The 25,904-nt window shown below is 32.9% G+C and overlaps 1 protein-coding gene across 1 annotated transcript; it reads left to right on the top strand.

The window, feature by feature from the left end:
- LOC127723255 (protocadherin beta-15-like) lies at window positions 1–25,904 on the top strand. The gene is made up of 16 exons (XM_052229819.1): window positions 1–134; window positions 1,364–1,447; window positions 2,612–2,779; window positions 3,069–3,141; window positions 9,208–9,380; window positions 9,798–9,965; window positions 10,541–10,659; window positions 11,923–12,100; window positions 12,553–12,711; window positions 14,658–14,798; window positions 16,908–17,033; window positions 19,312–19,491; window positions 20,301–20,494; window positions 22,699–23,468; window positions 24,950–25,077; window positions 25,596–25,904. The coding sequence occupies exons 1-16, from the start codon at window positions 65–67 to the stop codon at window positions 25,760–25,762; spliced, it is 2,898 nt and encodes a 965-aa protein (XP_052085779.1). The 5' UTR covers window positions 1–64; the 3' UTR covers window positions 25,763–25,904.

The following is a 25,904-nucleotide window of genomic DNA, read 5'->3' as shown; positions in this document are numbered from 1 at the left end:
TCGATTTCTAAATCTCGTTCATACACTTATAAAAAAATATGACTACAGAAGAAAATATTAGGATATGGACTTTATAAATTTTGTTGTCCTGTTCATTGTATTAGTAAACAAATTTACCAAGGTACTAACTTACGGTAAGTCACGAACTATGCAAGGAAAGTTACAAAATTAATGTACAATAACCCTAGATCTGGTAAAAATTAGATACGAATTAAGCTATCGTTTCTGGGCGAATATGCCATGTGTTTATTTTATTTCTCAATCGGTAATTTTGATAGTTATGTCTAACAGTTTGTACATAATGTGTTGTGTCAACAATTATATATTTATTATTCTTTTGTCAAATCGTCACGAGCGTGTATCCGTTAACCTTTACCATAGGTACTTGGGGACAGGACAATTTTTTTAGCCCTCCCCCTTTTCCCAAAATCCGTTATTTCTTTTTCTATAAATTTCAATTATTTTCGCGTTTCTCTGTATTATATGAACATAAATATGTTAGAAATAACTTGTATTTGCTATTTTCTATCAATTCCAAGGTTACTACCCACAGCGGTCACTGATATATATTATAGATTAACTTGGAATTGATAGAAAATAGCAAATACAAGTTATTTTTAACATATTTATGTTCATATGATACTAAAAAACGCGAAAACAATTGAAATTAATAGAAAAAAAAACGGATTTCGGAAAAAAAGGGGAAGCGCTAAAAAAATATTGTTCTGTCCCAAGTACCTATGACCTTTACTAGAAATACCTTTCATTGTCCTGCTATCTTGTATCCATTAGTTTAACATTTCAAAAATTCCCATATTGATATTACGAATGAGAAATGAGTTCTCTAGAGACATATCGGATCGAGTGGTTGAAAACAAACCCACATTTTATCAGAAATAGAAGAAAACATTTATTTTTTTTATAGCATATTAGTGATTACTTCCTTATGGATTTATAACAAGTTGGACTGACCAAATTACTAGAAGTTACATGCTTCCTATCAGAATATAGATTAAAAAATGGCCAGACTCAATTTTGACCAAGCCTTAGAAGAAATCCTCCCGTATTAAAAACAAGCATTATAATAGTATCATGACTAGAAAATTACCAAATTTCTATGAGAGAAAATAAAGAACACGAATTTTTGTTTTCAAATATTAAAACAAACACTTTTTTCAACCTATGATCTTTCATTTAACTTTTAATGTATTGCAGAGAGAGAGAGAGAGAGAGAGAGAGAGAGAGAGAGAGAGAGAGAGAGAGAGATATGTTGTTTATTTTTAACTAGTTATATGTTAGTTTGCATAAGCATATGTATATCTATATCTCCAATATTTACATGTATTAGGTAATCTTTCTGTAGATCATGTGACGACTTGTGCAGTGTCGTCTACCATTGGAGAGTCAGTTCCTTATGACTTTACAGATGAGCTGGACATAAGTACTGGTAAGCTGTAGAATCTTTAAACCAGAGTGTAGGACAAACGAAAATAACTCAAATGCCAACGAAGAGGAAACAAACTGAAACACATTACACGTTCTCACGGACAAATACCGACTCCTAGTCAACGAGTGATGTTCTAATATGTTAAACATTGAAAAGGGGGAGGGTTGAGATGAAAATAAAGTTAACCCGCGCCACATATTTATGTGGCTGTCCCAAACAAGGAACCTTGTTCGTGGATGTCAATTGTCGTTTCGCTATGTTTTTCGTCGTTTGTGGAATTAGTGTTGATGGCAGGTCTTTGATAGTCTCGGTTAAATTCATGCACAGCTTCATGAATTTAAGATACATATACATGGCTATTCCATAAGACTGTACATTACACCTACTGGATATAGTTCGGGGTTTATTACAGTTTGGTTTATGTTTCATTGAGGTACCGCCACAAACATTCTTTAAATTAACAAATAAGGGAGACGGATTTACTCTTGTTTTCTAATCCCAAGTATTGAATTATTGAATTACTTGTATATTTCGTATTTATTTACTCTTGTAGCTATACATAACGAATTCTTGAATATAACATGTTTACACGAAATTGATAAATACAGATATAATGTTGTCCAATCTTCATATCTATATTTACTCGCGTGCTGGTACATATAAAAGGATAACGAAATCAGAGAATTCATTTTGATTACATTGCATTTGTCTTTACGCGATTGACGTTCAGTTTTTACCAAATAAGCTTCAAACGTTTGGGAAGCTATTCTACTAGTAGTTAGTGGTGTCATTGCCAATCATATCACATGTCTTTATAAGGTAAACGTTTACTCTCTTAAAACATTTATTCTTTACTGATTTTAATTTTTTATGAAATTGTTTCCACATTTATAAATTATTTCTTCTTAGTTTATCGGTCCGAAATACACATAGAAGCTATACTGATTGTAAATGTTTTATTTGACAATGGGCATTTCTTGTTGAAGTTCAAAAACAGTTGTTTTGGGGAGAATCCTGAAAATGAACTTTTTTGATTATTATTATGTGATTAAATCATGCCTTTCTGAATTATTAAACAGATAAATCCTTAAGTTCAACAATGGAAAATGTGCTACTGTTAATATAACTGTTAAATAATTTATTTTTATCCTTCTCCAACAACAGGAGCAGTATACATGATAGAAGACGAGAACTTTCAAGTGAAATGTTGTGGTGTAATATCATACTGGGAGATAAATGCTCGATCTCTAGCCACCATATATTTACAAATATGGAGAAGATTGTCGTCTAACTCATATGAATTGGTTGGGTTTAATACTGTTACACCCCCAGGTAAGTATAACAAAATATTGTTGAAACAGAAATATATGTAAACAAATATTTACCCATCCCTCCTTAAAAAAAAAACCAAAAAAGGAACTCAAAAACAGGTCACCCAAAAAAATATCTAGAATGAATATGATTAAGGGTTATTGTCAAATTTTCAATGACATAAGTAACGTTCTTGCTTAGTTCATCTGTGAAGACACTAGACAATAAAAAAAAGTGAAGACATCTAATTCAGGATATTGCTACTAAAACCTCAATAAAACACACTTTAATACATAACTTTATTTTACAGATGTAGGACATTTTAAATACTCTGTTCCTATCTCTGAGAGGATCAGTGTAAAACATGGTGACTACATAGGATGGTATGTTAACTCTTTTTATGTCATTGAAATTCTGTTCCTGAATTGTATTACAATTATTTATTTTGAAAAAAAAACGTGTATTATGGGTGCTCATAGGAATAATCTTTAGTTTTTAAAGTTCACGAATTCGTTTTAAATAAAAGCAGACACAAATTACATTGAACCCATACACTTCTCCATATAGCCTAAAAAGGGCAAATAGAAATGGTAAAACAGAAATCATGTCAATCAGTTTAATTTGGAAAACAAACCAAATGAAGTGCAAGTAAGAAGTTTACTTGGCTATAAAAAAAGGTTTAACTCACCATTTTGTTTTAAAAATGCCGGTACCAAGTCAGGAATATGACAGCTGTTTTTCACTTGTTCTGTTGATTGATAGCGTTTCATTATCTCTGAGAGAATTAATGTAAAACATGTTGACTACATAGGATGGTATGCTCAACTTAATGTCATTGTAATTTTGTTCCTGAATTGTATATTATTCTTTTTTGAAAACGCGTATAGTATGAGTAATCGTAGAAAAAAACATTAATTTTACAAGTTCGTGCGATATTTTTAGAGTAAAAGCAGACAAAAAAATTCTTTGAACCCATTCACTCCTCCATATAGGTTAAGGAGGTCAAACAGAAAATGTAAAACAGAACTCTATCCATCAGTTTAATTTGTACAATAAACCAAATGAAGAGCAAGAAAGATGTTTAGCTGGCTTTAAAACAAGGTTTAACCCACCATTTTCCTTTAAAAAATGGTTGTATTAAGTCAGGAATATGACAGTTGTTTTTCACTTGACGGTTCCGTTGATTGATAGCGTTTGATTTTGTAAGTTGTTACGGATTTCCCCTTTTAAATTTGCCTTGAAGTTCGGTATTTTTATTTAAACTTGTTTGTTACTGACTTCCCAAAATATTTATAATTTTCTTATATGCAGCGGTGTATTCTCGTATCTATCGTGTTTTGAGTGAGATGTACGGGGATGTTATTCGGTGTGCCACATTCATGCGTGTTTCCTAGTAGCTACAATAGTTTGAAATCCGAACTATTTTGTGAAATTTCAAAAAGATTATCTACTTTAATAGGCCTTTCTGCGTTGTAAATATAAACGTTTTATAGGAAAGGCTATAAAAATAACTCCTATTTCAATGTATAGTACGTGTCTTTTGATAAACTTGAAACATTTTTAACTTAAAAGAAATGATTCAGAACATAATATTCGGGGAAAAATATAGGCGAACGTATGTCATACACTTATCCGGGAATTACCTTTATGCCGATGATTTACTTTTACGAAATACTCTTATCCTGGAAATTTCAATTTTATGAAGAAAATATGTCTACAAGTATCAATAAGCAAATCTTTTATTTGAGATGGTAAATTATATTGATGAATTATCATTTTTTATGCATTTTTTCAAATTTAGTCATCTTTATATTGAACTAATACTGAAATAAGAACAGTAGCCGCCGAGATCTAAAATAAAGGCTCCCGTGTATCTGTTACCCCAAAGAAAAAAGAAAAATAAGAATCAGTTCACATTCGCGGTATTTTCGAAGTCCGTTTTCAATTTCAAATGAAAGGGGGGTGGGGGCGGAATTGATGATTGATGATTTTGTAAATAAACACTTTTGTTCAAAATATCGAATACATTAGATAAGGAATTGACAATAGATATCACTTGTGGATAAGAGAATATGTTGTGTATACATTTATAACCTAAAAAAAGATGAATTAATTAACAAATCTAACACAAGTGATCCTATAATACCTTTCACCAGATGAAATAAAACTTGTCTGGGGCCAGTGATTTCAAATCTTAAATGGACAACCTCAATTTTAAATACTGTACAACTACTGTGTGACGAACTTTATCACAAACCGAATTTAAATATTACTGATACAGCATAAACTCAAAATTTTCAAATATTTTGTTAACCACAACTCTTAACCCCCTTCTTTTGTTGTTATGTATCGAAATAAGACGTATATGCAACTTAACCAAATAAATCTGTTACCATTCAGTCATTGCTAATTAGCATTTAAACAAATAAAAGTGAAGGAAGAGCCATTAACGACCTTATAATTTAACATCTTGTTTCCAACACATAGGTTATCATCTGATGTAAATGCCTTCCGACAAGTTCTAACAGGTTTCAAGTTCATAATCGATGTATTTATATAAATCATATGCTATAACTCACAGTCTTCGACCTGTATAAATCTTCTGAAAATGTATTGTGTAATATTTATTTATCTGTATATTTTTTTAAAATCAATTCAACGACTAATTTTCCATGATTTTTTAAGCAAAATGCCAATGGATAGTATAAATATTATATATATTTTTTATTTCATGATATACCGAGTAAAAAATGGTTACGATAGTTTGTTTATTGGTATGGTTAGAAAAATAATTAATTTTTATACGCCCGTCTAAGATTGGAAGTATGTTATACCGTTGCCTGTCTGTCCGTCCGTCCGTCCGTTCGTCGTCATCACTTCGGACAATAACTTAAAAATGCCGACAATGCGGTATGGGTTTTCCTCATTGTTGGAGGCCGTACGGTGACCTAAAGTTGTTAATTTCTGTGTCATTTGGTCTCTTGTGGAGAGTTGTTTCATTGGCAATCATACCACGTCTTCTTATTTTTATATTGAACCAATTTTCATGAAACTTTGGTGAATTGTTTATATCCACTGACGTAATCTCCGTTTTGATTTTTATAGATTTAAGATTTTACGTTTCCGAGTTCCGAAATTTTATTCGTAAAAAATTTCCAGTTTTCAGATAATAATTCAACAACGCTTTGAGCAGTCTTCATGAAACTATGATGACTTGTTTAAATCTACCGATATAAGCTCCCTTTTTCATATAAATTTCTGATATGACATTGCGGAGTTATGGAACTTTATTCGTTGAAAAATCATCAAAAGTAAAAGGGTGACGGGCGTAGCATGCCCTCATGGCATAGCTCTTTATTAAATATAATATCAAAGATATTTGATGCTTAACTTTTCTTACTCATTATATATATCCTAAAATTGATTGGTTTTTATACGCCCGTTTACGGAATTATTATGGTATACCGTTGTCCGTCCGTCCGTCGTCAACATGTCGGACAATAACTCAAAAACGCTTTAACCAATTTTCATAAAACTTTGGTGAATTGTTTATATCTATTGACGTGAGCTCCCTTTCGACTTTTATAAATTTTAGATTTTACGTTTCCGAGTTATGGGGTTTTATTCATTAAAAAAGGGGGATTTTCCAGTTTTCGGATAATAACTCAAAAACACTTTCACCAATTTGCATGAAACTTTGGTATATTGTTTTTATCTATTCACATGAGCTCCCTTTCGATTTTTATAAATGTTTAGATTTTACGTTTCCGAGTTATTGGGTTTTATTCATTAAAAAAGGAGGATTTTCTAGTTTTCGGACTATAACTCAAACATGCTTTGTGTAGTTTTCATGAAACTTTGGTGAATTGTTTATATCTATTCACGTAAGCTCCCTTTCGATTTTTATAAATTTTAGATTTTACGTTTTCGAGTTATGGGATTTTATTCTTAAAAAATTGTTGATTTTTCCAGTTTTCGGACAATTACTCAAAAGTGCTTTGAGCAGTTTTCATGAAACTTTGGTGACTGGTTTATATCTACTTAAATAACCTCCCTTTAGTTATTTATATAAATTTCTGATATGACATTGAGGAAATATGGAACTTGATTCTTTGAAAAATCATTACGAGTGAGTGTTTTTATTGCAGTACTAAGTCTTTAAGTCTAGTGCGTCATTCTATATTAGCAACAAAATTACAGTTTGCATCGATATGGTTTGCATGTTTATATGGTAAATTACTTATCTATCTGTAAACTTTATTATGGTAGAACGGAATCGAGTAGTTTACTATTTTAAACGTTACTTTTTATCCCATACTGTTCTCTTTCATATTGGATATATAATCCTGTCCCTGATTAAAAAAAAGTGGAAAGACAGACGTATATGTACGGATCATCTGAAAGTTGGCGGCGCTAACCTGTATATGTACATGTACGTTCGATTTTGACTTCTATATACCGGTAAAACGGAATCGAACCGATTACTTTTAATGCAGATCTTTGTCTGTCTGCCTTTAAGCATTCATATAAACAATCCTACGATTACTGAAAGAAAGACTTAGTCTATGTATCACTAAAGCCTATTTAAGATCTCCTAAAATGGACATTCAATTTGAATTCGAATGATTGTAATCACGGATTAAAATCCATATCAAGCATTGTATAAATTCCTTTATCACGAATTTCTATTCCTTTTGAGCAGTTTGCACAGAGTTTAAGAAACAATTCTATGTCATTTTGAAAAGAAAGGGGAGATAACTGAAAGCATCACATCTACAAACCACTTTCTCCGCAACAAATACCTAACTTCATAACATATTTCCGGGATAAGAGTACCGGCATATAAGATAAAATTGTAGGCTTAATTTTTCCGACTTATTCAAGTAATGGTAAACTCTGAACATGCTAACATTCTGTATGTGTCTGTCAGGAGTCTGTAATTAGTTCATTAGTTGTCGTTTGTTGCTGGGTATCGTATTTGTTTTTGTACATTGTTTTGTACATAAAACAGGCCGTTCTTTTTCTCGTTTGAATTGTTTTACAATTGCCAATTCAGGGCCTTTTATAGCTGACTATGCGGTATGGGTTTTGCTCATTGTTGAAGGCCGTACGATGACCTATAATAGTTGTAAACATCTATGTCATTTGGTCTCTGGTGGAGAGTTGAATCATTGGCAATCATACTACATCTTCTTATTTTTATATAAATAAATTTACCATTGTTTAATTGTTATTTGTGCAAATTGTGTCGTATTGATACGTTTTGTAAAGTTTGGAGGTATATACGAACTGGGACTTCTATAACACAAATCTTATAGGTGTCTCAGAAAGTAAAATTTTCTCAGAATATGAGTAACACTGTATTACACTTTAGAACACTGAGTATTTCCGGGACAAGGGTAGTGACATATAAAGTAAAATTGAAGGATAAATATTTCAGACTATTTTGGAAGAAAAGCATTATCCAAAATTATTGATAAGTGTTAGTGTATCTCTATGTAGTGAGTCGTCTCCTTGGGGCCGAGGGTTTGGCGGGGGGCGGAGGAATTGCATATTTTTGTATTTTGAAGAAAAAAAACACTGTTGGTTGAATTTCCGTCAAATGAGTACTCACTCTTATTTCAGGATAAGAGTATTGAGTAGAAAAGAACATTACACTATATTCAGAAACAGCTATTTATTCTGTCATGTATTTCCGAGAGAAAATATTTTTCGTGCATATTTCGGATAAGTATTTTTGTGTTGAAATATGTGTTTTTGTTTTGTTTAACGGCTTTACTCCTTAAAATTTGTGCATTCAATATTTACATAATGTAGAGTAAATACGACTTTCCTTTTATGAGTAATACGTTGCAGTTGTCTCCCTTTACATTAAATATAGATTTTTAATGAATTCTCCCTTTACACATAACGATTAATTAAAAATTTGGGCATTTTATTCCAACTATCATAATTCTACTCATCAAAAAATATTTATTACTTCACTATATATCCTATCAAAAGACCTAATATAAAATATTTTGCTTTATTAAAAAATATTTTAAAAAGTTTTTTTTCCTTGTTAAGGGTAATGGATAAAAGTAAATTTCCGGGTTTAGGGTATTTCATGGATAAGTGTATGACAAACGTACTCCTTTGAAGTGTAAACGTAAAACAGAGATATCTGTTGGATGTTATATGTTAAATACGGCATTTATTACAGTCAATAGCCCATTATTCTCTAAATTATATATGCTTTCCCTTCTGTAAAAAAAGAATTGTATTTCCTAATTCATGTGATAATAATCTTTTGATATAACAGTTAGAGTAATTACATTTGATTGCTCCTTAGCTATCTTTTTCTGAGGTCCTGGAAGGGTTTTTATTTTAGCACCCCGTTATTTTCTATTCTGTAAACCCCATGTAGATCCTCTAACTTTGTTTTATTTGTAATAAGACTCTGTTTTCAGGTTCACAGCAGGATCAGAGGTGATTTCGTACAACGAACATAGTTCATACCCAATCATGAACAGAAAGTTTACGGGTCAAACTAGTTTTACTGTTGGGGATATTTTAGACTGGACTACTAGTAGAAATACTGATACAAACAGACAGTATGCTATTGGTGCCCAGACAGCTTCAGGTACAACTACAAAAAAGCAAAACAAAAAACAAAACAAAACAAAAAAACAAAACAAAACAAAACAAAACAAAACAACATTGAAATAAATAAACAAACATTTTGTCAGTTGTTTATTTAAGGTTAATACTCAAATTGTGTATTCTCAAAGTAAGAGTTTTCGAGCTTTTTTTAGTCGTTTAGAATTTGATCATCTGACTATAAATTCGTTATAAAAAGCTGGAACCTCAAAGCATACACACAGTTATGTGATACCGTGAACTATCGTATAAGTAAAGATCGAAAGTGTTTTATTTTAAATGATCCTGATGTGAACTAAGTAAGGAGAACATTGATCGTACCTATATCTTCTCTTCTATGCTATACTATTATTACATTTGTATTTTTGCCTTTATTCATTTAATTGTAAATTGAATTAAGGTGATACTCCGACCCTGAATATTGGTACCAATTATGAGATGACTATTGACGAATCAACAGCTGTTGGAACAGCTATACTTACCCTATCCGTGGTCGATGACGACGTCTCCGATATACATACCATCAATGTTTTCAGCACGGAAAATGGATACTTTGAGCTCAATTCTTGTAAGTTGGGAATTGATGGTAACATAGACGCATAAAACAAGTCGTTTTTGAAAATAGTGTTATTAATGAAATTGAATATCATTGTTCAATCAATCAAAAAGGAATTAAAAAAAATTATGACTAAATAAAAAAAAAAAATTTTTTTTTTAACTTGTTTACCCTAAAACTAATACACAAAGGACACATTGCTCAGAGTGCAATTATTTTTCCACAGAAAACCCTGTCAATGGGAGGAAAGGAGTGTAAAAAGGAGGGGTAACAAACTGTTATTCAACTCTCAAAGCTATTTGCTATAAATTAAATAAACTAAATGTTTATATTATTCGAATTGTTCTTTGTATCATTGATTTTTCAATGCTCTGCACGAGAGGGTAGCATTAAAAAGTGTTACCTACCGAGTCATTTATAAGACAAGAATGTCGTCCTCGGAATAAACCATGAAAAATTGTCATTTTAAAATGGCGCATAATAATTCAAGTAAAAATACTACACAAATCATTGTATTCATAATTGTCACATTTTGCATGTACGAAAATTTAATGTGATAAAGATATAACGCTATATTTTTGTTGCAGTGGCGCTGGAGACACTCCAAGATGAGATTCCAGAAGCCACTTACATAATGGAACTAGAAGTTATAGATGAATGTTACCACACATCAACATCTACTGTTACCATCACAGTTCAAAACACTGTAGGCTATTCTACAATATTATTTCCTCCTATGTAACTGGAGCAACACGTATTATCAGCTATTTTTGCTTGTCAAGGCTGCTATCAATATAAAAAATCTCTTATGATCCACTGTATAACCCTCTTCATGTAACCGGTGCACCAAGAAATATCAGGATGCAAAACTTTTTTCCGTTTTTTTGTGTGTCCTTATCAAAGTAGCCTCGTAACTATTTGATCTTTCAGGGTACAACTGCATTGTTGTACTTCTTCATTTAGCAGGATATGCTGTGACCTGTTTGAAGCATTTTATGGCTTTTTCAGTTATGTTGTTTTTGTGTGTGTTTTCATATATTTTGATTTAAAACATTTGTCAACAGTTATTGTAATGAAAATTTATGAAAAAAAAACTGCATTGTAGGTATATTTGGAGGACTCTGAACCGCGATGGTACTCCGAACCACGATGGTCACGCTGAGGCGCGATGGTACTCCGAACCACGATGGTCACTCTGAGGCGCGATGGTACTCCGAACCACGATGGTCACGCTGAGGCGCGATGATTTGACGTTGAAGTGCTTTTTTGATTACGCTGAAGTGCGATGGTGGCATTGTGACGCTATCTTGTTGATAGCTACGCCGAAGTGCGATTTTGGTAACGCTGAAGTGCGATGGTCTACACAAACTACATTTTCAATGCTTTTCTTGACGATGCAGATGTCAATTTGTATGTTAGAAGCAGTTTTCTAGGTTTTTAAGTTAATAAGAACTGGGGCTTATAAACTTTAAATACTACGATAACGCGGAGGATTGGTGGATAGGGGGAAAATTAAACTTCTGTAGCGATTTTTTTTTCGAAATCTACAGAAGGTTTTTACATACGATGGTAAAGATAAAATGTTAATAGAGAGTTTTGTTCACATGTAGAAAATCAAATAGGACGATCTGTCATTCAGTACGCAACTGTAATTAAGGATAGTCATAGACAATAATAAATGTAGATTGATATACTAACTATTAAAAAAATCTACATGTACTGCTCGAAATAATCTGTAGGTTTTAAACTAGCCATCATGCGTCGGATAGACCATCGCACATCAGAACGGACCATCTCACATCGGCAAAGACCATCGCACTTCAGCGTGACCATCGTACTCCAGCGTTCCTTTGCACCTCCGGATCCTACATATATAAATAACAAAATGTATATATATAATACTAATTCATGACGATCAGTCAGGATTGGCAATGGTATACAATGTAATGTTTTTATAAACATATTCCAGGCTATAACTATTGATAATTTGCCGCACACAATAACAATTCGAGAAGATTTGTATATAGAAGAAAAAATATACGATCTAATTGTAACTGAAGCTACTGATATATGGTATTGTGATATGCTGGATATAAACGATACACCTTTCCTAACAAGACAAGAGGAAGCTGGAGGGCCTAGTACAGGCAAGTATAAAAACAAATAAATTCTAAAAAAAAAATTTAATGCATGAACGAAGAAAGAACACAAAGTAAATTTACCAAATATCGAACAATGTTCGTGTGAGTCTAATTTTTGTAATGTTCTTAAAAGAAATTAAATCGCAAAATTAACACTACACAAAAGTTCATTGTCCATTTAAAATTGACAAAGTCTTCAGTTGCGTTCCTTTTTGGGAGATATTTTTAAAATTTGGCAGGGTCTGCACTGTTTAAACTAAAATAAAAGAGATCCAATCAAAAATATTAAGGCAAATAGTATATACTAAAAGGTTAATTGATTAAACTTATTGGTAGTGATTAATTAACCTTCATTTCCTCTGACTAGTAAAACCAAAATTTGATTCATATTTTTGTCGATCTAAAGTTTACCTTTCTACAAGCCTAGCACCCTAATAATGCCTGCTTTTATGTTTCAGATTATGCAATATATTTGAATCCTTGGCCTCAACTAGACTATGATTCAAACAATAAATACTTATTGACGGTAAAATGTTACGATGATCACGCTACAGCATCTGGAACAGCTACTATCTCAATTCTGAAGAACACAGATCCTGTCTTCAACAATCTTGATAGTGAGTAGTGTATCTGTAATACATACGAAACAATTCGATCTACAAACTTTTAGGAAAACGCGTGGCTCAAACTTAAAATTCATACTTTATTTTGCCTTTTTAACATTTTTGATTTCGAGCGTCACTGATGAGCTTCGTAGACGAAACGCGCGTCTGGCGTGCAAAATTTTAATCCTTATATCTATGATGAATTAAGATTTTGTTCTTCTATTTGTTCATCTTCTTTTTGACATGCAATAAATTTCTTCACGTTTATAGAACATGTTGATTACAAAAATATCATTCACTTTTGAATGCCGAATTCTCCAAACCGTAGAGTATCCTGAAATCCTTTGTCGTAACAAATACAAACAATATTCTATAAATTTCGTGCTTCCAAAGCGGCTTTCTAGATGATGTACCTTCATTACGAGCGCCCAACCCTAAACATTTGGAAGCCAGGAATGTAAAAATACGTAGACACGTTAAAAATGCTAAGTTAATTTGAACTTTGCCCAAAACAGGATGATTATTGATTATAAAGCCACATAAAATGCATGTGTACCAAATTGGAAATATTTGTTTTTTGCACATGAATACACAAGGCTGCCTAGCAACATATGTAAATGAAAATGTCCTGTGTGAAAAATCCATATGCACCATATGTGATATCACACTTCTCTGATTTCTTCATTAATACTTTTCTGGTGTTTGTCAAATCCTTTTGGAGTTTTTGGCCCTCAATGCTCTGCATCTTCGTACTTTATTTGTCCTTTAACTTTTTGATTCGAGCATCACAGATGAGTCATTTGTAAACAGAACGTGCATCTAGCGTACAAAATCATGAGCCTGGTATCTTTGAAGAGTTTTTTTCCAGGCGTACTTCATTTCAGCACTTTCGTAAGTCACATTCATGTAGCCGTATATAAAGAGCGATCCACAGTTTTAGTATTATATATAATTCTTTAGCATGTATTCAATGGTACTTTCTAAATAGTTCCAAATTTGTGCATTTCTCATCACTTGTCGTCCGTCGTCTTCCGTCGTCCTTCGTCCAGTTCGTCCTCCCTCGTCGTTGTCGTCCGTCTTTAATTATATTCTTCAGACACTTATCACAAATTCACCAGATTTGCATTTTTTCCTTATATGATAAAAATTATATTAGGCAAATAGAAAATTTCAATAACAAAAATGATCAGCAAGGCAAGATCCACAAATAAGTCAAATTTTGCCGATAAAGTAAGTAGACTGTCACTCTTCATAGGAGTGACTGCCCTGAAATGAGGAATTTTTTTACCCTCTTCTGAGTGTTGAGCAAAAACTATAGAAAATAGAGAGAAACTCAACAGACAAAATGATCAGCAATACAAGATCAACAAAACAGAGATTTTTGTCATGAATTCTATTCTTATCTGCAATGTTGCCGAGTGTCCATTGTTGAATATGCACATATAACTAGATGAGCGACACAGGCTCTTTAGTGCCTCTAGTTTGTAAATTTTTGTCAGATTTATTTTAGGATGACCCCTCCGATAACTCCCTTTTTTGAATTACGGGTAATCTGCAGTCTTTATCTAAATAGAAAAGTAAAATAATTCCAAATACTAGAACACATCTGACATATCTATCTCATTGTAGTGTCATATGTCACAGTGGCTTTTCTGAAGATATACAAATTTGTCCGACTTTCACAATTTTTGCAATGCATACTCCCACCTGTTTTTAGCACTATTTTCTCATAAAATATCATTGATATATATCATTACCAAAAACTTTTTAACAGATAAAATAGTTACAACGGTGTCGTTATGTATGTATATGTATATAGACATAAGAACAAAAATATGATACATCTTAAATTGACGACAACAGTTACTGTTAAAGTAGTTATATTTATTTTTTCCTGTTTTTGGATTTACTTTGTAAATTTACGACCACAGTAATTAATTGTTGTTTCCTGTTTTTAGATTCAGTGACTGTTGATGCATTAACACAGGTTAACAGTGATATTGTCTTCACTGTAGATGTGACAGATGATGAAGATGACCAGATCATTTTTACAATGACGACTTCACCAGCTGGTGGACCATTTGATATACTTGATTATTGTATGTTACAATTGATATTATTCAGTGATAGTTCACATTCTAGGATTTTGTTGTCAGTGCCTTCAGTATATGATTGAATACTAATTTGACTAGTTACCTATTCAAATGATTATATTTTTCTGTTTTAACCAAAAAGTCAATGGGGTATACATATATACAAGGCTACCTGAACATCTCCAGTCTGTTAGAAAGATACATACGAATGGGAGGTATAAAATTGAGAATGTAAATGTGGAATGTGTCAAAGAGACAACAACCCAACCAAAGAGCAGAAAACAGCCCAAGGCCACCAATGGGTCTTCAACACAGCGAGTAAATCCCGCAACCGGAGGCGGGCTTCAGCTGGCCTCTAAACAAAAAATGTGTACTAGTTCAGTGAAAATGGACGTCACACTAAATTCCGAAACATATAAATAAACTAAAATTAAAAAAACATACAAGACTAACAAAAGCCAGAGGCAAAAAAGCGGCTGAGTTAAACATGTTTTGTGAGATCTCAACCCTCCCCCTATACCTCTAGCCAATGCAGAATAAAAAAAAATACACAGCAATACGCACAGTAAACTCAGTTTAAAAGAAGTCCGAGTCCGATGTCAGAAAAGGTAACAAAAGAAACTAAGCAAAATGACGATGATACATACATTAACAAAGCACTACTAGCAGTTACTACCATGCCAGCTCCAGACCACAATTAAACTGATTGAAAGATTATGCCTTCATCATATGAAAATCAAGCACAATGCCTCCTGTTAGGGGTTTAGTTTCATATCATCATAAAATATATGAGAACATAACCCGTATCATGCCAACAACTGGTTTAGATAAATGTGTTTATTTTCGATGCAAAGACCCTATGATTGAATCAATATTAATACCAAAATATGCCATCTTCAATGACCTGACAACAGTATCGTAACTGTATTCCTTATGAATAAGTCTGTTTAAAGGTTTGGTTATCTTTTGAGGTGAATGACGACATTTTTGTGCTTTGTATAGAATATTACCATAAAAGATTGGATGTGAAATACCTGAATGTACATACGAAGGGGAGGTATGTTTGTTTCATCCGGATGTTTAAATTCAAAGCTAAGCTAAGTTGGAATGCAAACATTAACTTCGATACCCCGTGGCGAAAGAAAATTATCTGACGGGTTAGAAGGTAGCCTTTTATAAAGCCAAATGTCTGTCTGTGTAAAACATTCTCTAATTTTCTAGTGTCAGTTCAAATTTTCCTCTTTTAATCTCTGTCTGCCTTTGTTCCTTCAGTTCATACTGTATATGAATAAGTATAGTTAAGTTTGTTCTTGTCCTTAGGCACTGACAATTCATCTTTTGGGGCATAGACAAACTAAGCAAAACTCCTCAATACAACCCCGCCCCTCCCCGCCCCAAAAAAAAAATCAAGCAACCATTCACTTCTATTTCCCCGTGAAAAATGACAATAAAAGGGCATATATGCCTGCCTTTGTAAATGAAAATTTTATCAAAATAAACATAAGACTTTAAATTTTTACATGCTGCTTCTACACAAAGCTCATGCCATAAGTATAAAGAAAATTCCGCTTGGAGTTAGGTAGTAGGTCTGTCTGCGGGCAGTTACCTTGCAAGCTAGCATGTTAAAAAGTCGACACTGTTACGGTCTTGTACGCAACCGAACTTATACTTTGTTGTCTTTTTATTTTTTTGTATTTTATCAACTTATTATCACCCTGATTAATCTCATTTCTTCATGCTTATATCTGCTGTTTGCTTCTTTCCGGTGTTATCCTCTCATCAACGTTTGAATAAATATCAGGAGTTTCAGATATTGTGGCCTAAAGCATAACCGGAGACATTAATTGTCAAACTGCGCATCTAGTGCAGTATATACGTAGAATTAGTACCGCTTGGTGTTAGAATTTGCTGCTGTTTGCTCCGTATTTATTCAGCAAGATTAACATGTGAATGACTTTAACTAAGATAAATAGTGACTAGATGTTCAGAGTAAAAATGGCAAATTTAAACAGATTTGTAATTTTGTTATCAGATATTTATGGACTATTGGCTCTCTAAATTGATGTCATATGTTATTTTCTTTTTCACATAAATAACCTTCATTGTATTTTTCAGCGGGAAAAGTTGTTTTGACAGAAAATGTATTGCGCCACCACAATAGCTCAACTTATGATCTATCAATAACTGCAGATGACGGTTATAATACCATTGGACCTCGAACACTTACAGTAAACATAAATGGTATGTTCAATTAAATAGCTCAAAGACGAAAAGTAGGAGACATACAAATCAAAATTAGAAATCTTATATCATAAATTGAAAAAGAGCCAACACGTAGGTCATGCGATATAAAAGACAAAAATACAATACAAACAATGCACGGATTTTTCTCGTTCTGTTTTTTTTTATATATATAAATGTTTGACAAAAACGAGGTTTATGTCTAGCATTAATAAATTATGTATTGGCAAATTCACTTGGGAACTCAACATATACCCCACGACAATTACTTAAGAGGAAATCCTGGATAATCATAGGGCTGTTCTATGTTCCTTTGGAATTTAATCCAAAGACGAATAACATGATATTCCTTCTGTGCATTGGATACCTAAATTACAAAAGTTTCCTTACAAACAACGTTAAATTGCTGGGTCTTCCAAGTGCTCCACGAAAACCTCTTTCTAAATTATTAACATCAATTGTATCAGCAATTGAAGCTTGGCGTCAAATTCATTGTAAAACTACCTATTCTAGATGCGGCGTCAATCAGATGTGGATACTAAAAAATTCCAAAGACCTGTTAGAGTACATACAATCTTAGACTTCTTCATCTTGCAATAGTATTAAAACATTTGACTTTTCGACACTTTACACAAATATTCCCCATTCAAAACTAAAAGACTAATTGAAAGAGTTGGTCCTGCTTTGTTTCATAAAAAGTGGCTAACGTGGATACAAGTATCTTGTCTAAGCGCGGGATAAATCATACTTTGTAAGAAATCACTGATTCAAACAAATAATTCTCTAAAACTGACATTATCAAGATGCTTGATTGCTTGATTGACAACATATTTATTACGTTTGGAGGACAGTTTTTTTCAACAACCAATCGGCATTCTCATGAAAACCAACTGTGTTCCTCTTCTTGCCACCTTCTTTCTTTATTCATATGAGGGTGACATCATACAAGAGCTTTTTAGAAAGAATGCAAAAATGCTAGTTTTATCCTTTAACTTCACTTTCCGCTATATAGTTGATGTCCTCTCACTAAATAATTCAAAGTCAGGTGACTATGTTGAACGCATCTATCCCATCGAACTTGACATAAAGGATACAACAGGTACAGTTAAGTCTGCCTTAAATCTTGACTTACATCTAGAAATGGACAATGAGGTCGGTTGAGAACAAGACTTTACGACAAAAGGGATGATTTCAGCTTCCCAATTGTGAACTTTCCATTTATATGTAGCAACATTCCACCAGCGCCTGCATACGGATTATACATCTCCAAGTTGATACGATATTCCAGGGCTTGTGTTTTCTATCATGATTTCCTTGATAGAGAGTTGCTGCTCACAAGGGAGTTATTAAAATCCACAGTTCCAAGTGGTAAAGTTGAAATCATCCCTTCGTAAGTTTTACGGACGCCACTTGAGTTGGTTGACCGTTATAGAATATCTGTTTCACAGATGACGACGGATATGTTCCAATTGTCGTAACAACGATTCCGTTCCCTTTTCCCCGAATTTGACCTACAGAGTAAGACTTTTCACCGGGTTTGTACTTTCACTAGCAACACAACGGGTACCACAAGTGGAACATGTTCTGTTACCCTTCCGGAGCTCCTGAGATCATCCTCCGGTGTTTTGTGAGGTTCCGGTTGCTCAGTCTTTAGTTTTCTATGTGGTGTTATGTATACTATTGTTTTTTTTTTTTTTTTTTTTTGCCATGGCGTTGTCAGTTTATTTTCGACTTATGAGTTTGAATTTTCCTTTGTTATAGTTTGCACAGAATTGACAGAATGAAAAATGAAAACACATGATTTTGTATATGTTTCCGTTGCTTAGAAAGTGTCTGATGATTAGGCGGCTAATTACAGAAAAAAAAAAAACAATTATTTAACAATCAGAAGCGAATGTGATTATTACATCTTGATATTGTCAGCAAATGCCAAGCTCATAAAATTAGGTAATTGTTATTTCAATCCGAACTATGGAACTCCAATAGACAATATTGACTTTATTTTTTGATTATTTGTATCCATTTATGACTGAAATAGTCAAGTTTACATATTAATCAATAGTGGAAAACACTCATCATAGATTCAAGGATTAAAGTTAAAACGCGCGTTTCGTCTTCAAAAGACTCATCAGTGAGGCTCGAATAAAAAAAGTTCAAAAGGTTCAAATAAAGTAAGAAGTTTAGGAGCATTGAGGACCAAAATTCCGAGAGGTTCTGAATAATGTTAAATAATACAAATACAACCATATATAATACAAGCGTTGTTTATTTTTTGTAGACATCAATGACAAACCTGTTTTATCAAATTTACCAGAAAATATGAACTTGTTAGAAAATGCGGCATTATCAACCTCATTATTTACTGTCTCTGTCGATGACCTCGACGCATCAGATCCACGTATTTTTACAGCAACTTTTGCCCCAAGAGAGGCTGCGAAATACTTTTCAATTGATAGTGGTAAGTCTTTGGTCACCTACATAACACCGAATATTCATAAATGTTGCTTTATTTCAGGTTTTAGAAGGTGGGCGACCACCACATCTTTGACTAGTGCACTTTTATCATTCAATATTGCAATTAAGCCTATCAAAGCACAGGCGCCATTTATTTTGATAAGATGTCAAAAGTCTCGAGAATTATATTGAATTGATCGAGTAATTACCTCTGTTAAGAGTATTATTTATCTACCGTATACACTACTTATTCACATACTATGATTAAAAGTATAACTTGCAAACTAACTGCAGTAGTATCTATAATGAGTTTATTTACAACCACTGGGTCGATGCCCCCGCTGGTGAGTTTTAATTCCCCGAGGGTATCACCAGCCCAGTAGTCAGCACTTCTGTGTGGAGAAGAATTATCATTGATATGGTCATAATTATAAATTAACTGTTTACAAAACTTTGAATGATGTCGAGAGTCATTCCAGAAACTCCTTAGTATATCGTTTTTCTAAAAGCATTTCATGCATGTATGTTCTACCTTTTCAGCTTTTGATTTTTGAATCTTTAAATTCATTTTTAGTTAATTCAATTATTGGTGAAGTCACACTTGTCCTATATTCGTAAATGCTGCTGTATCATTCTCACAAAAAGATGTATCCAACATAAATGTTTGTTCATCGTTTCAATAACTGATAGGTTAAACCAAACACACACATGACTTTTAATAAAGTTGTAAGAGTTGGCATTGCTTATTTGATTGCAATAACAGTAACATAAACCGTTATTAATGTTATTTATTGATTTAAAAAAAAAATCTAGATGGAGTAATTTGGACTTCAGCGGTACATAACATAGATTATGATTACATCGAGGACACGTCGATAAGAGTATGGGTAATGGTAACAGATGGAAAAGAACATGATGAACAAGACTTGATGATTATCATTAAGAATCAGAACGAGGCGCCGTCATTTTCACAGACTTATTACTCGATATCTAGAGATGAAAGCAACGTAAGTGTACCAAAACTAAGTTTTAAATTCTTTTTTTACCAGTAGGTTGATTATTTGTACTTTTCGTGTTCAAAGTAAATAATAGTTTATTCTACAATTGAAGTTAAAGGGCAAATATTTACTTACACATAGTAAAAGAGAGGCGTAAGATAACAAAGGGATATTCAAACTCATAACCCGAAAACACAAAACACAAAATAGAAAACTAAAGACTGAGTAACAGTGGGAACATTACATTGAAATAAATTTTGTAAGATGTTTTTTTTAATTCAACACTGAAGTGAAAACAACTAATGTCTACAAAAAATTTAGGCTAATTCATGACAGAAAAATTTCGAAAGGGCCCTTGCTATACACCAGGTTTCTCTGACTGCTCCCAATGTCATTGACAAGAAATAAACGTGTAACATAAAACAAATTTGAATATATTGTTACGGTTCGGGTCTGTAGACCTCAAACGGTTATAAGACTAAAATTGATATTGCGGGACAATCTTGGTATTGGGCTGAAAGTTCTTACTACTGGTATTGTAGACAAAATTACTGGCCTTCGACCATTGGTAGCATGGCTTGTAAAGGCACTGGTTTCATGTAAAACACATAAAACTAATAACAGTCAAAATTAGCTCTGAATCAATTTAATATACATCTATAAGAAATATTTCCCCCCCCTTGAAACGCCAAGCGTCAATCATGGTATTTGCTATTTCGGCTGTAAATGCAGTCTAGACGAGGTAAAATAACCTAGGTCACACAGGATAGTCTATATATTTATACGGGGAACCTACTCAGAATAGTCTGGTGGCGATTTTGAATCAGTTGCGGGTGGGTATGCTCTGGTAAAGTTAACAGGGTGAAAGAACTATAATCCCTGGTATCGGGCTGCTACCTTATAACCAGAGCAGACGAAAGATGCCATTTGTATACTTAGTGCCCACAACTCACATCCTCATGGTATCAGTGGGCAATTCTATGGTACTTGATTGGTTGATTGACCACGGGGTTATATGTTATCATCATCTTCTATTCCCACGCCTGGCACATGCGCGGTTAATGTAAATAAATGGTTGTCTCGAGTACTCGAATGACAAAGTCTGGGAAAATAGGTAAAATGGGACAAGGGAAGATACATCTTAAGGGTGGTTATCCCCTGTTACAATATATAATACCTATATAAAGAAACTATAAATTTGAGAAAGTTGGACAATAACAATGTAGGGAGCAATAAAGACGGGAACATGTGGGGACCCCCTTTTGGTCAAACAGCGAGACGAACTCATACTTATCATTCCCAAAAAATTAATGATATACATACAATAATAATGCTTGGACACGATACCTGTAAAAAAGAAATGTTCATTCAAACAATGTCTCTTGCACGCAAACGTTATCCAGACAACAACGACCTCGAACACTAGTAAAATAATACAGAGAAAGTACAGTGTCTGGATAACAAGAAAAGAATAATCATATCACTTTACATAAATATATCTAGCACCCGTATCCCCTACACTTAGTTGTAACAATATTACGTCATGCTATTCCAATTTCGTACTAACGTGTTATGTCGTTAAAAGGACATAATGTTCTTGTCTATATGTGTCCATATTTGTTTTGCTTTTTGTATCCACTTTTTTTAAGATTCATCTTTTAACCTAAGCCGTATTTGGTAATTATATTTGAAATATTTGGTTCTCAGTGAATTGAGTTCTATGAAGACGAAACGCGAGCAAAGCATTCCAAATTATCATCCTAATATATTTGAGTTTTCAAAGTAGATGTAATTGAACGCTTTAAAAATCATTATAATATCTAAATAAGATAACTATTTTGAAACTCAGTACCATTTGAATTATGGTGGTTAAAATGACTTAAATTTTCACAAGGAAAGACATGAAAGAAGTATCCATAGAAAAACTGGTTATCAGTGCTTTTCAACTTTGTTTTTTATTTGACATTCCAACGGTATGATTCGAGAGACACTGACTGATGAGTCTGATTTAGACAAAGCGTGCTTCTGTACGAACCATTAGATTTTAACGTGTTTTTAAAACATCAACGAACGTGAGAGAATAACACTAGATTGGAAAGCTTTTCAGCATGTTAGGCCAACAATAAACATGATAAAGATTTCAAAACTTCGCGATTTTATCACTATTTAGAATTGTAAATATTTGTGTTAACTCAATGTAATTTGTATTATAGGAAAGTCTGTCATTTCCCTTGACAAGGTATCATACTTATGACCCAGATGTTGGACGAGATGGGGATATCCACGAGTACTCGATCGACTGTGGAACAAACACGTCTAGGTTATCAATTAATAACAACACCGGACAGATAAGCTTCAGAGACGGATATGATCTTGATATTGAAGGAACTCCGACAGATATTAGTTGTATAGTAAATGTCACTGACATCGATGGCTTATCTGACACTTGTGAAATAGCTGTCAATATCAGATATGTTAATGAGTACACCCCATTCTTTCCATATTCACCATGGGCTCCGTTAAGAGAGTATCCAGTGACGGTTTATAGTTATGATATAATTGGCACAATAATAATTACTATCACAGCAACTGACAGTGACCTGACAGAGCATGGTACATTTTATTACTCACTTGTTCAAACGTTCAATGGAAGTGCCGAACTTTTCGGCGTACTAAACAACGGAAGTGTGTATATTAAAAGTGATTTCAGTATATATGACAATGGAGCAACATTTGATGTACTCATGTTAGCCACAGATACTGGTGGTCTCATAGGAACAGCAACAATACAGGTGACTATTCCAGCGCCTACAACTACAACTACTACTACTGAAACGCCTGAACGGTATACGGAAGATATAGTTAATACATCACTTCTATCATTTGGTGTTGTAGGAGGAATAGCTGTAGTACTTTTAATTGGTTACTTGTTATTCAGTTATTTTAAATTACCAACGTGCAATAGACCTAAATGCAATTGCTGGTAAGTGTAAACACTGTAATCTGCCTTTCGCTTTACTGAGTTTAAAAATGCCCAAAACTGCATGTAAGCCAGGATTCTTAAAATGGAACTACGTTCTTTTGAACAATAATTACAATAACGACAACTCATTTCGATAACTTATCTGAATATTTTTTTTTCTTTTTTTTAACATTCCTCATGAATGTAAATCACAAAAGGCGCTTCGGACGAATCAAATTTACAAAGTGCTATTTTCATTTTCATCGTAAGAATCCAGAAAAAATATGCCCAGACGTGGAATGCAAAGTCGATTTTAACTTTTCGTATACAATATCAAATCTGATAAGTCTGCTATTTGAAATTACTACAAAGATAAAGTTGTATAATATTTGTATACTAATTTTGATTTGTTGAACGAAGATTGCAGTGGATATATAGGGTTCACCTCAACTAAAATAATTTAAAAGACCCTCAGGAATAGTATCGTGCATGTACATTTATACATCTTGATAACAATCATACGATTTTGTTGTAATTTTGCCATGACCTTTACACGTTAAATTATTTTAGGCTTTGCTTATTTACGCATGTTACTGTTTAAATTACTTACCTTTATCTCGATTTCAACATAAAACATAACATTGTGTTTCATACAAGAAACTGTTTATATCTTGACAGTGTGAATTGAATTTGAGGGCAATACATGAATTACAGGAAAGGTTTACCATGACGACGCCAATGGTCGAGCTCCGTTTTGCAATTTCTTCAGTTTTATTTATCTTGATTTTTGTATTCGAAATGAATTTACGAGATTTAGTCATCGGTAAACATTTGTTGACTCTATTATAGCTGTATCTTAAGCACCCGAAAATGTACAGAACTTGTTCATGTTAAATGATTAAAAAGCTCAAATTCACAGGGACATTAAACATTGTTGCATGTTTGTATAATGTTTACTTGTAATATATAGCAGACTAAAAATTTTGTACCGAATACCATATGCCCCTGACGTATACTATAAATTCACAAAGGTTTCAATACATTTATAATTGCAATACATTGATAAAACAATAATGCGATATTAGGGTATTAAGAAATGCTGCATTTAACTAATGCTATCAAAAGGTAAAATTTTATTCTTGCGAAAGTGATTTCATCAAAGTTTTCACATCAATAAAAACATCTCAAATAATTTCTTAAGTACAGTATCTGAAAGTAACCTCATGACACTTTATGATTTACTGTGTTTATATTGAGATGTAAATTCCTCAAAAAAGGTCGACATTTGTTATCGCTTATTTTGCGTTTTTTTTAATTGCTATTACGAGTTTTTTTTATTTATAAGTTCATAATATAATGTATCACTTGAAATGTAGGTCAATTTAGACATCCCATTTGATTTGCAATTGATGTTTCGTTGCATATCTTTAACATACCATATTAATCGTTTTTAATGTATATGGTAACGGTTTTTCTAAAACAACACTTTATACCTTTTCTAGTAAACGGAAACCAAAGCGACCTAAACCAAAGGCAAAACCACCACCACTGCCACCACCAGTGTACACACCGATGGAAGCAATGCCGCTGCCAAGAGCAATACAGTTGGAGGAACCGGCAGAAGAAAGAGGTAATAAAGTAAACATTTTGTTAACGATATCAATTTTAGGGTAATAGATATACGTCTATGAGACAACAACTTATCAACAAAATAAACTAGAAAAACTTCAAATTCTAAAATTCTTACGAAATATTCTGAACAATGGAAATCATACGTTTAATTAAAATTTCCAAGATAGGACAGTGATTAGTAAAACTTATATAATCAAGAACGAGTGGAAACCCCTGGATTTGCAAAAAGTTTAGTTTTACGGAAGCATACCATTGACTGTTAGTTTAGGCTTAATTAAAAAAGAAGAATATCAATATGGACAATAGGAAGATGTTGTATGATTGCCAATGTGACAAAAAAAAAAAAAATAAAAAAAATTACGAAAACGCCAAAAAGACAAATAACAGTATACAATACACAACATGGAGAACTAAAGACCAAACAAGATAAAATAAGAATCGAAACAATATTCAGTAATATCTCATGAATAATAATTTAATTGTTTTGTAAAGTAAATATTTGCATCTGTTCTTTAGTTTTCATTACTGGAAAAGATCCCTCAACAAAATTAAAAAATCGGAATAACAGTCGGGATGAAAGAATTTATGAACAGACGTACAGTACAAGTCAGGCAGGTGATCCAAATAAATGGATGTCAACCGTAGACAAAAAAGAAAACATCAATCAATCGGAACATCTCTGAAATGGACCACCACTTTCTACATAAATTTACAGTTCACATTCTAGAACATCTTTGGGACGAACCCATATTCATCGGGCTTGCACTGAATTGGTTCCATCTATGTATAAAAATGATCTTTATAATGAAGTTTACTTATTTGAAA

The sequence above is a fragment of the Mytilus californianus genome, unplaced genomic scaffold (genome assembly GCF_021869535.1).
Source record: "Mytilus californianus isolate M0D057914Y unplaced genomic scaffold, xbMytCali1.0.p SCAF_13, whole genome shotgun sequence".
Taxonomy (NCBI): domain Eukaryota; kingdom Metazoa; phylum Mollusca; class Bivalvia; order Mytilida; family Mytilidae; genus Mytilus; species Mytilus californianus.
Note: the sequence above shows the minus strand (reverse complement) of the source record. Positions and strands in the feature narration are given on the sequence as shown.

Coding starts and splice junctions, on each gene's coding strand:
- LOC127723255 (XM_052229819.1), top strand. CDS start 65: ATGGACTTTATAAATTTTGTTGTCCTGTTCATTGTATTAGTAAACAAA. Junction 135..1,363: donor TACCAAGGTACTAACTTACG/GTAAGTCACGAA, acceptor ATCTTTCTGTAG/ATCATGTGACGACTTGTGCA. Junction 19,492..20,300: donor ATACTTTTCAATTGATAGTG/GTAAGTCTTTGG, acceptor AAAAAAATCTAG/ATGGAGTAATTTGGACTTCA.